This window comes from Echiichthys vipera (genome assembly GCF_963691815.1).
Source record: "Echiichthys vipera genome assembly, chromosome: 4".
Classification (NCBI taxonomy): domain Eukaryota; kingdom Metazoa; phylum Chordata; class Actinopteri; order Perciformes; family Trachinidae; genus Echiichthys; species Echiichthys vipera.
Genome location: NC_139829.1, coordinates 16023164 through 16038382, shown reverse-complemented (window position 1 = coordinate 16038382; position 15219 = coordinate 16023164). Strand labels below are relative to the sequence as shown.

Sequence of the window (15219 nt, the reverse complement as noted above, 5' to 3'; positions counted from 1 at the left end):
TGATAAAGGGAAATTAAAGATTAGTGTGTAGGGTGCCAGAGTTAGTGCAGCATGAGTGTGCAGATATGACAGGTGCTACTGTATGTAATGTCAATATGAGCTCATAGTTTGATGTATTCTGCTTTGAAAAAAGACCTTGGCACAAAGTGGTCTAGGTTAGTAATTGTTAAAGCAATAAACCACTGACTGACCTAGTTTCTGATATCCACACTATACCACTAAAAAAACAAAGTATGCCTTCATTTGAAAAGCAGCCTTTTTGTTGTGAACCTGTTGAGTCACCTTTCTTCGCAGTATTCAGAGCCACCAGCCCCATTTACCAGATTGATGCAAGTTAGTCATTAAGAGGCTTTTAGTCTACCCCATGTGTTGTCTGGCACAAAGTGGGCTGAATGTCATGTAACAATAATAAGCCCCTGTCATTCAGCCCACTTTTAAATGTGAATATAACAAAAAAGATGGGAGTAAGCATTGACATTTTACCCTCCAACAAATAAACTTCAAAATCTCATCCAGTATTCTGTCATTGCATTAAGCTTGTGAATGTTCTCATTTGTCCAGGTCATCGTTATCCCCAAAGCAATTTCAGTCAAAAGCAACTGGACTTGGTCAGTTCATGTACGCAACTGTTGTCAGTTGTGTACATGAAGGAAGCCTCTTGGATGAGAAGTGAAACGTCTTCCTAGACAAATAACCAAGTCCAGTTGCTTTTGACTGAAATTGCTTTGGGGACTGTCATTGCATTATAACAATTAAAAAGGAACATATTGTGAGCTATGTTCATACAAAAACTCACAGGACATTAATAAAAGTTGGTTTCTGGAGTAGTAATTGCTGTCATTGGCCTTGCTGTCATTACGGAAAAAGCCACAGGTAACATTTTTCTGGGCCATTATGATGATTGAATAATTTAGAAGTTGTTTTGCTTAATCTGTGAATGAATGGACAATTATTCTTTACTTTAAAAAAAGGAGATAATTCCCTAAATAACTGTTGAGAGGAGAAAATACTGGGATACTTAGTATGTAGATCACTGTCATGGCAGCAACTCAAGCACAATCATCATCATCATTTCAATGACAATGCTGCAAGCGGGCAAACAGGGAACTGTGGTTAAGAGAAAATAAAAGGCCACATAGTGTATACATAGAAATATATTTCTATATATGTATATATAGAAAAGCAGCAGCAGGATACTGCCTGAAGCAACAGGTTTCCCGTCACCCTGGGTCTCAAATCATAGCAACTATAGCTATTTAGGATATTTGAATAACCATCCCCTCCTGGCCACCACGAGCCAAGGAGGATGCTGTGTTTCTGAGAATCATTTCTGTATGTCAGCATCTGTGCATGTGTTTATGTGGAGGGAAAATAATATATTTTTGGCTGGTTTGGAAGGCCCCAGTTTCTGCTTTGATCATGTAGCAAACAGTAAAAATAATACATAAGATTAACCATTATCCAGCTTATTAAACGCGCTGTTTGCCTCCAGGTTGATCATTTCAACCAATCATTTTTTCTACTGGGAGTTTCCTCTAGTGTTCAAAAGAATAATTTTTCTCAAATCCCACAAGTAATTTCATACACGGTGTTGGCCAATAAAGATAAAAAGCTCAAATATTATGCTGTTGTCATTCATCTGACTACAAGTTGCTGAATAAAAAGGTTTCATTTAACTTCAGACATTAAGCCTTAATTGATTTCGTGTCCACCTCTTAAATACATTTTTATTTTACCACCACATCCTGTCAGATTGTCAACACTTGTATATGAAAGTAATGCCCTTGCAATATCCTCATTTCCTCGGAAGACTCCCTGCGGGTATATCATAGTGCACATTTTTTATTTATAAACCTTTAATAATACATAACATACACATCTAGAAGGTTCTCATATTGTCTCAAAGTCACACCAATTGAGCAACAGTATGGGCTTAAACTTCGTCCAGTCTGAAGAAATGGACACGCGCACACACGCGCGCACACACGCGCGCACACACACACACACACACACACACACACACACACACACACACACACACACACACACACACACACACACACACACACACACACACACACACACACACACACACACACACACACACACACACACACACACACACACACACACACACACACACACACACACACACACACACACACACACACACACACACACACACACACACACACACACACACACACACACACACACACACACACACACACACACACACACACACACACACACACACACCAAAATTTCATTGGACGATTGGTTGCAAAAAAAAAAAAAACAGCAACAACATTAGGAGCAGTGTCTTGTCAAAATTAAGTGAAAATCTATGTGACTGGTGGCTAGAATTGGGCCTAAAAGGCTGGAGGGCTTTTAATTTGAAGGGCCAGATACAGGAAGTTACTCCAGGTAGGGAATGAGTCCTTACCCCAAGTGAAGGAGTTCAAGTACCTCGGGATCATGTTCACGAGTGAGGGGACGATGGAGCGCGAGTTTGGCCGGAGAATCGGAGCAGCAAGGGCGGTATTGCAATCGCTCTACCGCACCGAGAGCTGAGCTGGAAGGTAAAGCTCTCGATCTACCGGTCAATCTTCGTTCCTACCCTCACCTATGGTCATGAAAGTTGGGTCATGACCGAAAGAACGAGGTCGCGGCTACAAGCAGCCGAAATGAGTTTTCTCAGGAGGGTGGCTGGAGTCTCCCTTAGAGATAGGGTGAGAGGTTCAGCCATCCGTGAGGAACTTGGAGTAGAGCCGCTGCTCCTTTGCGTTGAAAGGAGCCAGTTGAGGTGGTTCGGGCATCTAGTAAGGATGCCCCCTGGGCGCCTCCCTAGGGAGGTGTTCCAGGCACGTCCAGCTGGGAGGAGGCCTCGGGGAAGACCCAGGACTAGGTGGAGAGATTATATCTCCACACTGGCCTGGGAACACCTCGGGATCCCCCAGTTAGAGCTGGTTAATGTGGCCCGGGAAAGGGAAGTTTGGGGTCCCCTGCTAAAGCTGCTGCCCCCGCGACCCGACCCCGGATAAGCGGATGAAGATGAGATGAGATGAGATGAGATACAAGTTGTCATACTCACTTTTTTTAAGATGACAGATCCCTTGGCTGTACATTGCGTTAGACAGTTAAGAATTAATAGCGTCTAGACGTCTAAAATATGGTATAACTTCGAAAAGAACAAGGATAACCCCTGAGAAGGTCATATACAAACTTTGCAAGAAAAACTATCACTCATCCAAGTGTAAGTAACGTTAGCCTTGCCTAGCTACCTGAACATGTTCCGACAGTCTCCTTGCTGATTTTTTTCGGACACAGATTTAGAAATAATTTGCCGGTGTCATTAACAGGCGGCAGACCTATAGCGCGTGGTTGTGCGCACTTAATTAATTATGTTGATTGGGGGGGGGGGGACAATCATATGTCAGCATTATTTAAAAGCTCAGTTCATTTTCCAAACTACAAAGAAAGACTGTCATTTTCCAAAGAAGGGCATCTGTGAAATGGAAACATTTAAGGATGGACAATGCCTGTTTGGTGTGGATAGATGGCCAAATGGAGATTGTTTTTCTGTGCAATTTATTCACAGTGCAACAGACATGTTATCAAAGGGATAGAGAGTGTAGTAGAGAGGATGACGGATGTGGAGTTAAAGAGAATAAGCGGAGAGTATGTGTTGATAGAGATGAAAGGAAATGAGAGAAGAGGTCACAAATTATAGAATGTAAGAACTTAAGTCATTATTAAGAAAAGTAAAAAGCTGGGGATGTAATGAGAGAAGAAAGTACTAATGGTTATAGAGGAAGAGAAAACAGCAGGAAATGAAATGAGGAAAGTGGCGAGGAGGAGGGGGAGGAGTTTCTAGCAGGGCGCTAGAAAGAGCTTTAACCTTTATAAATATTGATAGATATCTGCTTGCTGAGAAATATTGTGCAATCACAAGAAAAGCCAGTTGAGCAGAAAATAACAGACAGGGTGAAAAAACAAAGCCGTGGACACACTGTCTGAGTGCCCCTGACAGGTCAGGTTTCAGTGAGAGAGATCCAAAGGCAGTCAGACACAAAAACGCATCAGCACTCAGCTCTACCAGCTGGAATCTCTCAATCGAATCTTTTTCTTTCTAACTGCCCCCCAAGTTAGAGGGAAGCGAATAATGTAATAACAAAACATGCTCCTCTGTAGCTAGACCCCCATCACCATATGTGCAACCGAGTATGCCAACATATTGCTGTAAATGTTTTCAACGTCTTCTGTCACACCACGCAGAAATCAAACTGTGGGGAGATGATGAAATTCACAAGCAGCAGAAACAGAGCTTGACACGGACAAATGAAGAAGATGGAGATTTGCCTTCAGGCTAAGCTCCATAAGTTTTCCAAGAGCGATTGAGCAGTAAGATTTCAGCCCGTGGTCAAAATTATTTTTAAAATAGAAACCACCACCCACACCCGTCAGTCTGTCCCCAACTCCCATGCAAGACTACCCAACAATATCCACTGGCCACTGTGGAGCATCTAGATTACCTGGAGGACCCTGCCCCACAAAAAAAGTATCCAAAAGAGAGTCCAATACATACAGCTGCAGATTGACGAGGAATATAATTAATAAAGGGAAACCCAACCTTAAGCGTGACAATTAACAAACCATAACAACATCAATATGAAGCCTCCTTACTGAAATCAACTGATTGAATTAGTCTTAATTGAATAAATGTAATTTCTATCTACCCATGTCACTATGTTGCACCTTACCAATCTATCACATGCAGTGAGATTGTTTTCGAATGTGTGTGAGGGAGACATAATTGAGAAATACAGATACAATATGTGACTTGTGTTCCGGCTGTGATAAAATAGGAATGCAAACCCACTGCTAACTTAATCATTTTTGGTTTCAGTCATTCACTCCTGACAGCAAGATGGGGAATTGTAATGCTTTGTAAGGTGAAAAGCCATCCCTCAATTAAAAATAAATGAACCAATATTTTTGAATTAATATTAAAGAGGCAAAAAAGCCTTTATTAATCATAGAGGGAATAAGCCTACAATTTTGGCCACAGGGTAAAGGCTCAGTATCTGTGGTTGTTAGATCAAGTCTTTAAGACTTAAGTAGGCAACAGTTAGATGTCTTTGCCTGTGTAATTATATTTTACATGAACATTACTGGTTAACAAATAATTAACTTCAAAGTCAGAAGTATCTACTCATATACATATTATAGCCCCAAAAATGTCTAAAAACTACTTGCACAAAAACCCTCAAATTCTATCCAAATTTTGAATGATGAGAAAAACACACATGCACGCACGCACGCACGCACGCACGCAAGCAAGCATGCACAAGTACCTTTTCTGTGATGATCCGATCCACACATTGCTTCCCTGTTAAGGGCAGGCTACATTTGTCCAATATCTTGTGTTTTCCTCCCTGAAAGACAAAGGGCAGGTGGTCAAAACAAAAACTTAAGTTACAATCTTGAAGATCTCCGTTTCAATCTTTTGAACAGCACCTATGGCGATAAGGGTTAATTGCAGTTGTGTTTTTTGATCGAACTTCCAGGAGACCCGAACAGTGTCGGTGCTTCACACTTAAGTGAGTTGAAGAGCGAGTCTGTTGTGTAAGCTTCACATCCTCTCTGGAGGACCAACCACTGCTGAGTGATATAAAATGGGTCACTACCTGTGAGCCACTTGTGATTTTGTTCACAGACATGTCGCCACAGACACCCAGTTCCTAATATAACTGGACTTGATGCATAATTACTATTGTGTTACTTAATTTGGCGATAGTGACATAACATATTTATTTTAAAAAGTGACTTAATACTGTTTAGGGATGCAGCTTCAATTTCAATAACTCCTTGCAACTGGTTATGTTCACTCTTACATAGTATGTCTCAGTTTCCCTGCCAGTCATCTTGAAGAAAATGCACGCATCCAAATGTCTCTGACGTTGCCTGAGAAACCTTCAGCATAAATCACACATTCCCCCTTCCCCATCATGAATGAAAGCAGACTCCAGGGCAGTAAATTTATGCTCACCTGCTGCACCATCTGGAATATAGCTGGGCGCCAGACAGGCTTCCATTAGCTAAAAAAACATGCTTTTGTGAATGTACAATGTCATTGCCCTTGCATCATATTGGTCTAAACTTTACAGAAGTAAATCAATTCAGTTGGATTGCCGACTGCTACGGTCAGAATCCCTGTGGGGTTACTCATCCCTAGCTAAAGAACCAGTCTAACTAATCAGCTGTCCCCAAGACACAGAGTCCAATTCTAGAATTGTGTTTCAATAAGCTGAAGACAAACGAACAGAAGATGGTTCGTGTGTGGAACCTCATCAGGATGAGCTGTCGTTCTTGGGTAAAGCGGCATTAAGCAATCCATTAACAGAATTATCCTTAATCAGGCATAACACTCACAGTCATTATCGTAGGAAGCAGATACAGCCTATGCTGGTGAGGGTACCAACATGGGAAAAGAAAATTGCCAATTTAATTCATCTGGATCCCTGAGAAAGGAAATTATTCTTTTGTGGTAAATTTAAAAGGTAATGTTATTCAGGACAAGCATAATAAAAGCTTGCACGCACAACACTTTTTACATGTATACAAACCTTAGCTGAGTGCTCCATTGTGACTACCACCTTGGTTCCAGCACTAGCCACCAAATCCATGGCTCCTCCCATTCCCTTCACCATCTTACCCTATGAATGGAAGACACCATGAATTGAGGTTTAGGACAAAAAAAAAGAAAAAGGAAGACTTCACAATATAAGACAATCCAATCTTAAAAAGTAAATAAATACACCATGTATCCCCAACAATCTGAAAAGAGAATGGTATAGTTTTCCAACCTGGGTCCTTTTTTTAAATCATTATTTCTATGGGATACTATAACATTTTACTTTTCAGCTTCATTAATAAGGGGAGGCAGTGACACAGCTAGTTGAAGAGACAATCGGTTAAACGCAAAATGGAACACACAGGTTGTAAAGAATTCCAGTTTTTTAGAAGCGAGAAGGAAAGTGAACATATCAATATATCAAAAAACAACTTTTGAAATGATTCCAGTAGAAAGGGGAGTGAAGCTATGGTCCCCGGGTTCTATGCTCCCCAGCTCAATATCTTCACACATTAAGGAGACATTTCAATCCATTATCCATTTATGTTCTCAGCAATGTTTTTTCCTCTATGTATTTTCCCCTGGATCCATATGTTGAAATCACAGTTTTCTTGACTTTTGAACAGATTTTTAGTATTCAAACTGCCTTTGAACCATGCTTTTCCGTTACTTATTTTGCAATCTGATCTATGAAGATAGCCCTTACCTTAAAATGTTAGCTTATATCAAGAGACGCATGCACTGAGAACATAGGGATAGAGAGTTGTTAGGTAGAAAGTAACTCCTATAAAAACTATTTGTAGTGTGCTCTGTGGATTGTCCACAGTGGCAATGAGGCTGTTTCTGTAAAGATAGGTTGCTGTTGAATTTTTTAAATGTCATTTTTCTATGCTGCGAGGACCACAAACTAAATTACATTCACCACTTTCGTATTGTGACACCGACAGAAATGTCAAGGACAGATATCTCAAAACCTGAGAAAATCAAACCACAGCCATCTGCATGCTTCCCAGTGGGGGTGAGTGAGGAAATGTGAATTTTATAATTGAGTGATTAATGTGCTCAAAATCATGGTTCTTGGTACAGTTCAAGCAGCAACATTCTGAGTGTGTATTTAATGGTCTATGGTATGAATGGTTGCACTAAGATGCAGTAGCAAAATGACTCAAGTATTCAGTAGTAAGATGCATTTCATTTTATTAATATGTAATTATAAAAGTAATCTTTATGCTGTACAAGACATTCAAAGCTGCATCTTTACCAAATGTAACTGTACTAATTCTGAGTAGTCCCTGAGGTTTCCTTATATTTTAAAGTGTACTATATAAATAAAATGCATTATTATTATTATTAAGTTAGTAACCGCTAAAGGCTTTTGTTGCTAGCAGACAGCGACAACATTGTACTAAAGACAGAGTAAAAAGCGTTGAAACATATCATAGCCTACCATTTATGTTATAGATCACAATCCAAAAATGTCCAGGGACCATTGTCTCTTCTTAAGTGAGAAAAAAGAATGACAATTGCATGTGAGCAAGCAGCAAAGCATCTGCACAGGAGCAAACTTCAGAAGGCATCCGTTCAATGCAATAGCCAGTGTTCACTTTCATTATCTTTGAAATTAGTTTCTTAGATAATATGGTTAAACAAGGGGCTTCAAACAATGTCTGAATGCCTTGTGCACTAAATGTTAGTTAGAATTCAGTGGAATCAAATTAAATATAAAATAAATGTTTTCTTCAACAACAACTAAAATCACAGTGGGCACTACATAAAACAACCCCCCATTATTTGAACAATCATCACAGCAACAGAACTGCCAGCTGGGTGAAAATTGTCTTCTAGTGTCTCATTGTCCCAAATAAAGAATGTTTCCAAATAAGGTAGGCTGACATGCAGATATGGCCACAGGGTGACGGCTGAGTAACTGAATTAAAATCCCATTTGCGCATCAATCATTCTCTGCTCAATAACCAGAGGATATATATGCCAAGTGTGGTGGGGATAGTATCTGCCCCCAGGGAGGCCAGCTGGGTGGAGAAGATATCAACAAGAGAGTGGAAGGAGGGTTGGGAGAGGGGAGGTGGGGTAGAGGAAGTAGGGAAGAGCATAGACTGAGGATATGCAAAAGACTGCAGTTTATGTTAGATACTTGACTGCATTATCTTGTAGAATGCCGAAACTGCTCCACATAACATCCTTATATAAAATTGCCTAAATCTGATGTCCATTTTGACTTCTAACCTTCAAACACAATATCTTCACCTTTTTTTATCTGGCATTGTTTTCAATCAACACATACTGACTCTGACAACGATACTCTCAGTGACCTTTTTCATATGATCTGTGTTAATGCAAAGGTGTAAGTAGTGTGTGCAGAGGCCCTAGGGGGATGAAACTGTCTGACCTGATACTAGTAAGTCTGGATTTACAGCTGCTAATATACTCCACCCAGAAACTAGGCTGTAGTTAATCAAAAAGCAAAACTGCTTTGCAAATTAAACATCCGTGTTGAAATACATGTCTGGTTATGATCAAACAAGAGTCATCATGAAAATTTGAGGGAAATGACAAAATATTCTTGTTTTGCTGTTGGGGCAATGGAAAGGACGCTTTACTATAAAAAAAAAATGATTTGTTTGTTTCTGAAAACTGAAAATGCAGGCATCAAGTGACTCGAATTGTTATCGACCATTCATTTTTTGTAGGAATGCTAGCTTTGAAATAAAATCATGCAGCCACAGTGCCTGTGTTGCATAGCAGTGACAGCAGCCAAGCATACAGGAACAACATTTTGGCTTGTGTGTGTGCACATGGTCAAATACCTCACTAATGCTTATGACCTTGTAATATAGAAAGATTATAATGAATAACATGCTGTAGAAATAGACAGGTGTGGGCTTGGTTGCTCACAGAGTATTGTCTATGACCTCTATTGCTGAGATAATTGGCATTTGCTTGCCTCTGATGTCCAGCTTTGCATGTGATCACTGAGGCCACTTTGATTCGAGCTGTTCCATGCAGCAAGTCTCTTATAATATGTGAGTGTGTGATGAAGAACAAATCTATTAATTGGTACGCTGGGATAAGCTTATAACTTATTCCATACGGCTCACTAAAGTGATTTTATTCAATCTGATGACTTAACATTTGTCTGGCTGTCTGTTAGGTTTGTTTTCTCTCACTAGGCTTGGCTGCTATAGGCTTTAGCTGTTTACCTGTGAATGTGGCAATAATTGGTTCTTTCTTGATTACTTGCCTCTTCATATTGGAGGCATCCCATTTTAGGCTACTTTTGCCATATTGATAATTTTATGGACACTGCTGAATATAGAGGTTGCCATAGCATCAGGTTTTCTACCGGCATAACACGCAGAAAGGCACTTGAATAGAATGAACAGATTTTTCAAAACAATATCCTCCGTCTAAGTTGCTTGGATAATTTAGCCATTTAATTAACACAGTTGTGATGATATTAACCTTGATGGTCTGACTGAAGCCCTAAAGGTTTTTAATTTCCTCACCACTCACCATGCACCATGGGGGCACTAGGACACCTGAAATAGTGTATTCAGACACATTAATTAGCTAAAACACAAAAAAGATGAAGATATCTGGTGCCCTTCTAAGCGGCAATAACTTTTGTTTAACTGCTGAAATACAATCAGGGACATAGTCAGACATGCTGTTTAGAGACAGCTGTTGTATTGTTGCATAATACATTACAGAAGACCCAATTCCATTAAAATGTAGAAAAAATTATCAGTAAATACGAGAATTTAAAAGGCACTACAATGTTAATGCTGTGGTCCTTATTTCACCGATTCACATTAGCACCAGTAATGAAAAATCTCCTTGCACCTCTTCTCACTGATGTTCTGTTTTTTTTTTTCTCAAAACATCCATTTTACCTTTTCACTGGATTATTGAACAACCTCTTTGAAATGAATCCTTGCCAGAGGCAGATATACAGTAGCCTACACATATGCTAATTAAAGAGCGTTAGAGATCATCCATTCATATAATGGCTTTAAAAGTGAGAGATAATATGTGGGACTGTCAGAGGCAGTATCTGTGGTGAAGAACCCAGATGAACACAAGACTTCTCAAGTTAAAGCTATGCGGACATGACACCAATCATAACATTTGAGAGTGGAGACAATGACAAAGTCAGTCCATCAATGACACATAGGTAGAGCAGGCATTGAATGGCAATGAAACTGCAGTAAAATGCTATCATACTGCGATTTCTTGTACATACATACATTTCCTGGTCTATCTGTCCAGGAAAATTGGGCAACAGGTGTAGCATCTCAATGTCTTGACATTTTTTTTCAAAGCAACCTCTGCACACAGAAGTGTCTACATCCCCTACCCTTAGAAGGAACATGATATAGGCTTCTTATACAGTTTTCAGTCAAAATGATTGATTCAAAAGCATATTGTTTCTCTGGCATACAGTTGGAATGGTCATGGCTATTAATTATTTTTTAATGTAACATTATATAGGGGATCAATGTTCCAAAATATGCTGCTGTTGCACTAATGCATGAGAAGATCATCATAAGAGGGGTTCACTTGCATTTTGTGTGTTGCCGTGACAACAGAATATTATTTCCTCATTTGTTGAGTAAGTGTTCACTTCACAGTCAGTGGCAGAAAAAACACAGAAAATGACCCCCTTCACAATCCAAGAGTTCCCACTTACTGACTGGCATCCTTTCTCTCCCCCACAAATTATCTGACAAATCTCTGCTGTCTGATACAAATGGCTCTCTATTTAATAACATAGCGACAAAGCACCGCGAGTTTCGTTACCCAGACAACTAATGACAAGAATCAGAGGGAGAGCCCGGACTGACAGGAAGACAATGGACACTGGGTTCAAAGTAACTTGGCAATATACAGTGTATAACTGTTGAATACAGTGTAATCTCCACCAGTCACATAAACACACAACAATTAAAAATGTACACAAAGAGATCTATGTGCTACTACAAATACCTATTAAAACATATTAATAGGACCATGTTCAGGAAAATCTGTTAATGATACAACAGGAATGTAAGTGAAGTTCTAAGAAAAAATTGTACTATGTTCTTAACTAGCTCCATTTTAATAGTCAGTAGCTCGAACTACTGTAGCACTTAAGATGCAGTTATACTGAGCCTCTAGGGTTTTGGAATACACTGTATTTCTGATGTAGCGCTTGTTTTCTCTGTTAAAAGTCAACAACTATTAAACTAAATTCTGCTTTTAGAGAAACACTTTGCTGTATTTGAAGTTACCAGATATACTTTTATTTCCTTGGTCAACTTTAATATGTTCAGTGTCTCTGCATTTGCAACATCTGTATGTTTTTTTTTTCAGATTTGACCGTGCAATTGAAAACTGCTCAGGCCGCCAAAATCAATAAAAGTCAAATCCTGTTCTCATTTTCAAAACAGTGTGCAGCCAAATCTGTGAGGAGGTACTTATGACACAAAACATCAGTTTCTGCAAAACCCCTACATTTAGGACACATTGATAAAACTCCACTCTTTCCAGCCCATCCTTTATTATATTACCCCTTTCTCTCCATCTATTGTTTTTTCCAGATGTTTCAGGCTGAGTGGATATGTAAAAGCATTTCAAACCCTCAACTGAAAAATGTTCATCTAGATTTTGCATATTTAAAGCATACAAAATCAACATAATCACGCTGAGAGCACTGCAACCCAGACTCCTACGTAAAACATTTCCAATTTCACGCTATGTACCCTTCTTTAGATATTGCATCATTTTCATTAAGGTGGGAATTGTAATTCTCTAAATCAATCCTTTCAAAAGAGGGGATAATGAAGATTGAATGTGTGGGTGAGCACAGAGGTATTTGTGTCTATGTTGCTGTATAATTTTGCTGTTCAAACTGTCCAACACTAAAATGGCCAAACAAGATAAACACTCTGCTTCTGAAAAACAGCTCCACTGCAGGCCTTTGATATCTGTGACATTTTTAATCAAGCACAGGTTAATTTGCAATTTCCCTGGACAAACAAGTACAACTGGAGAGGTAAGGAGAAATTAAATTATGCTGCAAAATTATAGTATTATTATTATTATTATTATTATTATTATTATTATAATAATTATAGTATCATGTTTAATTATTCATATCTTACTCTCAAGGTCTCTGGAAAATAGAATAGAAATAGAACTCCGTAATTTCACAACATTGTACAACAACATGAAGTAGCAATCCTGACGGTGCATTCACATATTAATACTTACAGTAAATGTAATAAGAGAAAAATAAATTGTGTATTACAAAAAATGTGTATTTGCTATGACCTATAAAAACAGGAAAAATAGAATGTAACGTGTAAACATCTTCAACGGCTGCTTAGAGGAGATACATCTATAAAATGAGCACTGGCTAAAGCAACCTTGCAAGTACACTTCAGTGAAGCAGCACAGAGCTGTGTACCAGAGGGGTTTTCTGGTTGAGCCCTCTTACATTGTGAACAGTCTTTTAATGGGTTCTTGACCTTAGTAATCATTGAGGAGGACTGTGGCCACTGTGGTGTTAAGACCATTGACCTGATGAAACATCTAGCAATAATGTCTGCCACCCATTATACTGTAGGGCTCAAAAGTGACCCCTAACCCCTGTTCCCCTGACAAGCATATCCCTTTGCTCTTGAATAACAACAACCAAGGCTGCGGCTCTGTGAATCTGTCTCAACAAAGACATCTCCTTTCATGACAAATACTAAGGGCCACCATCCATAAAATAAACAAACAATTCCAATTAAGTCAGTGTAAAAAAAAACAGATTGCTTGATATCAGCTTCCTGTTTTATAGTCTGACTGCTTCATAGCTGTGATATAATTAGCACATATAACTGCTATGTCATCTAATTCCTTTGCACAATAAGCATCACTCTACATCTGAGAAAAAAAAAAGGTTAAACTCAATCTCCTGAGTGACCCAACTATGGAGGAGTGGATTGATCAGTGTCCAACTCGTAAAAAAGTCAATGCAGTGTGGGCAGCACATGCAGATGAACGGCACCTGGTCTGCCTAAGCAAAATAAATTATTCTTTATTATTATTATTGATTGCCAGTGGTCCTGTGGGTCAAAGAGGGTTAATTCAAAAATCAAAAAGTGTGTCTGAGAATTAAATTCTATCTATATTTTCTTACCCCCTTATTATATGACCACTACTAGAACATTATGAGTGTCTTACCTGTGACAGTCAGCAGTCTAGATGAAGACTAAGTCGAAAAATGTAAAACTATGTAGATCCAAGGACACATGTTAACTCAGTGAAATATCATACAAACCAGCAGAACAACACACGCTTTATGTTACTACACAAACTCAAAAAAGAAAGACTATTATAAGCTCCATTAAGCTGAGGTTGGTGTGTTGCTGCCAACAAATAGAGCAGAAAGCATGGGAAAAGCTAATGGATGTGTGTCATCAAAACCAAACTTACTGGGATCATCCAGTTGGCTAGGTCACCATGTTTTGACACCTGCATGGCTCCCAGCATTGTCAGGTTGATATGACCCCTGAAGAGAATGACACAAAAGAAGACGACGGCTGTCAACTCGAGATTCAATTCAACTTATGAACGGAAGTCCCCTCAATCAAAAAATGCATGTAGTATTGCTACATTTATCCCAGTTTGTTTGAGACAAGACACACAATACAAGTACAAATACATGATTATAGGATATATTCTCACCATAAACAAATGTCTTCACAATAATAGTCATCTTCCTATCTCTGCCGTTTCCTTGATAGCAGAACTTGTAAAGTAAAAAAACAAACAAACTGGCAACACGTTTTATTTTCATCCTTTTTTAAACTCCTGTATTTTCCTACTACCACTTTGTTATATATATTATTTGTATTTTGCTGTTTAGATTCTGCTTGCTGTTCAGGTCTTATCTGGTGCAGCTGCCATATTAAATGCCTGATATACATGCATGTACTATGTTAGCAGAAGAAATTTAAGTCTGATTCTGTGGGCAAGTTAGTCATTTAATTTCTCTAATAGGAGAGCATTTCCAAAGTGAGGTATCCAACAAAGTCACTAGAACAGGTAGGAGCATTGTTAGACTTGCAGGTGCATAGATATAAACCAAAATCTATGGCACTGCTGCTGACAGTTAATTCCTCAGGTGTGAGATTGCTGGCAATTACATACTAAGACTACGTGTTTAAGGTTTTTGATAAAGGCGTACAAGTCTTAAGCTACTTCTCGTACTGGAGTTAATTTGAGTGGTATGTGAGGAAACATTTGCTCACAATCCACCATATGTTGTGTTATTCTTTCTCAGCGACTGTTGACTTCCCGCACGCACGCAAGCACGCACGCACGCACGCACGCACGCACGCACGCACGCACGCACGCACGCACGCGTTCGTGTTCGTTGTTTAGTTTTTTTTGCATAAACTGAATAATAAAATTCATAGAAATGGCATTACAGAAATTATTTTTAAGTATTAATACGCTGTTTATATGTAAATCCACAACTGTCAGGGGTATCTAACTTTGAGTCAGCAAATAAGTTTTCAAAGCGTATGTGT

General features: G+C 39.0%; 1 protein-coding gene across 1 annotated transcript in view; it reads right to left on the bottom strand.

The window, feature by feature from the left end:
• Window positions 1–15219, bottom strand: part of oxct1a (3-oxoacid CoA transferase 1a) — a 43394-nt gene that overhangs the window by 2765 nt on the left and 25410 nt on the right. The window contains exons 13-15 of the mRNA XM_083911939.1: window positions 14120–14195; window positions 6630–6719; window positions 5358–5438 (exon numbers count right to left, since the gene is read on the bottom strand). Coding sequence (XP_083768065.1) covers window positions 5358–5438; window positions 6630–6719; window positions 14120–14195 — 247 coding nt within the window. The remainder of the gene's footprint in view (window positions 1–5357; window positions 5439–6629; window positions 6720–14119; window positions 14196–15219) is intronic.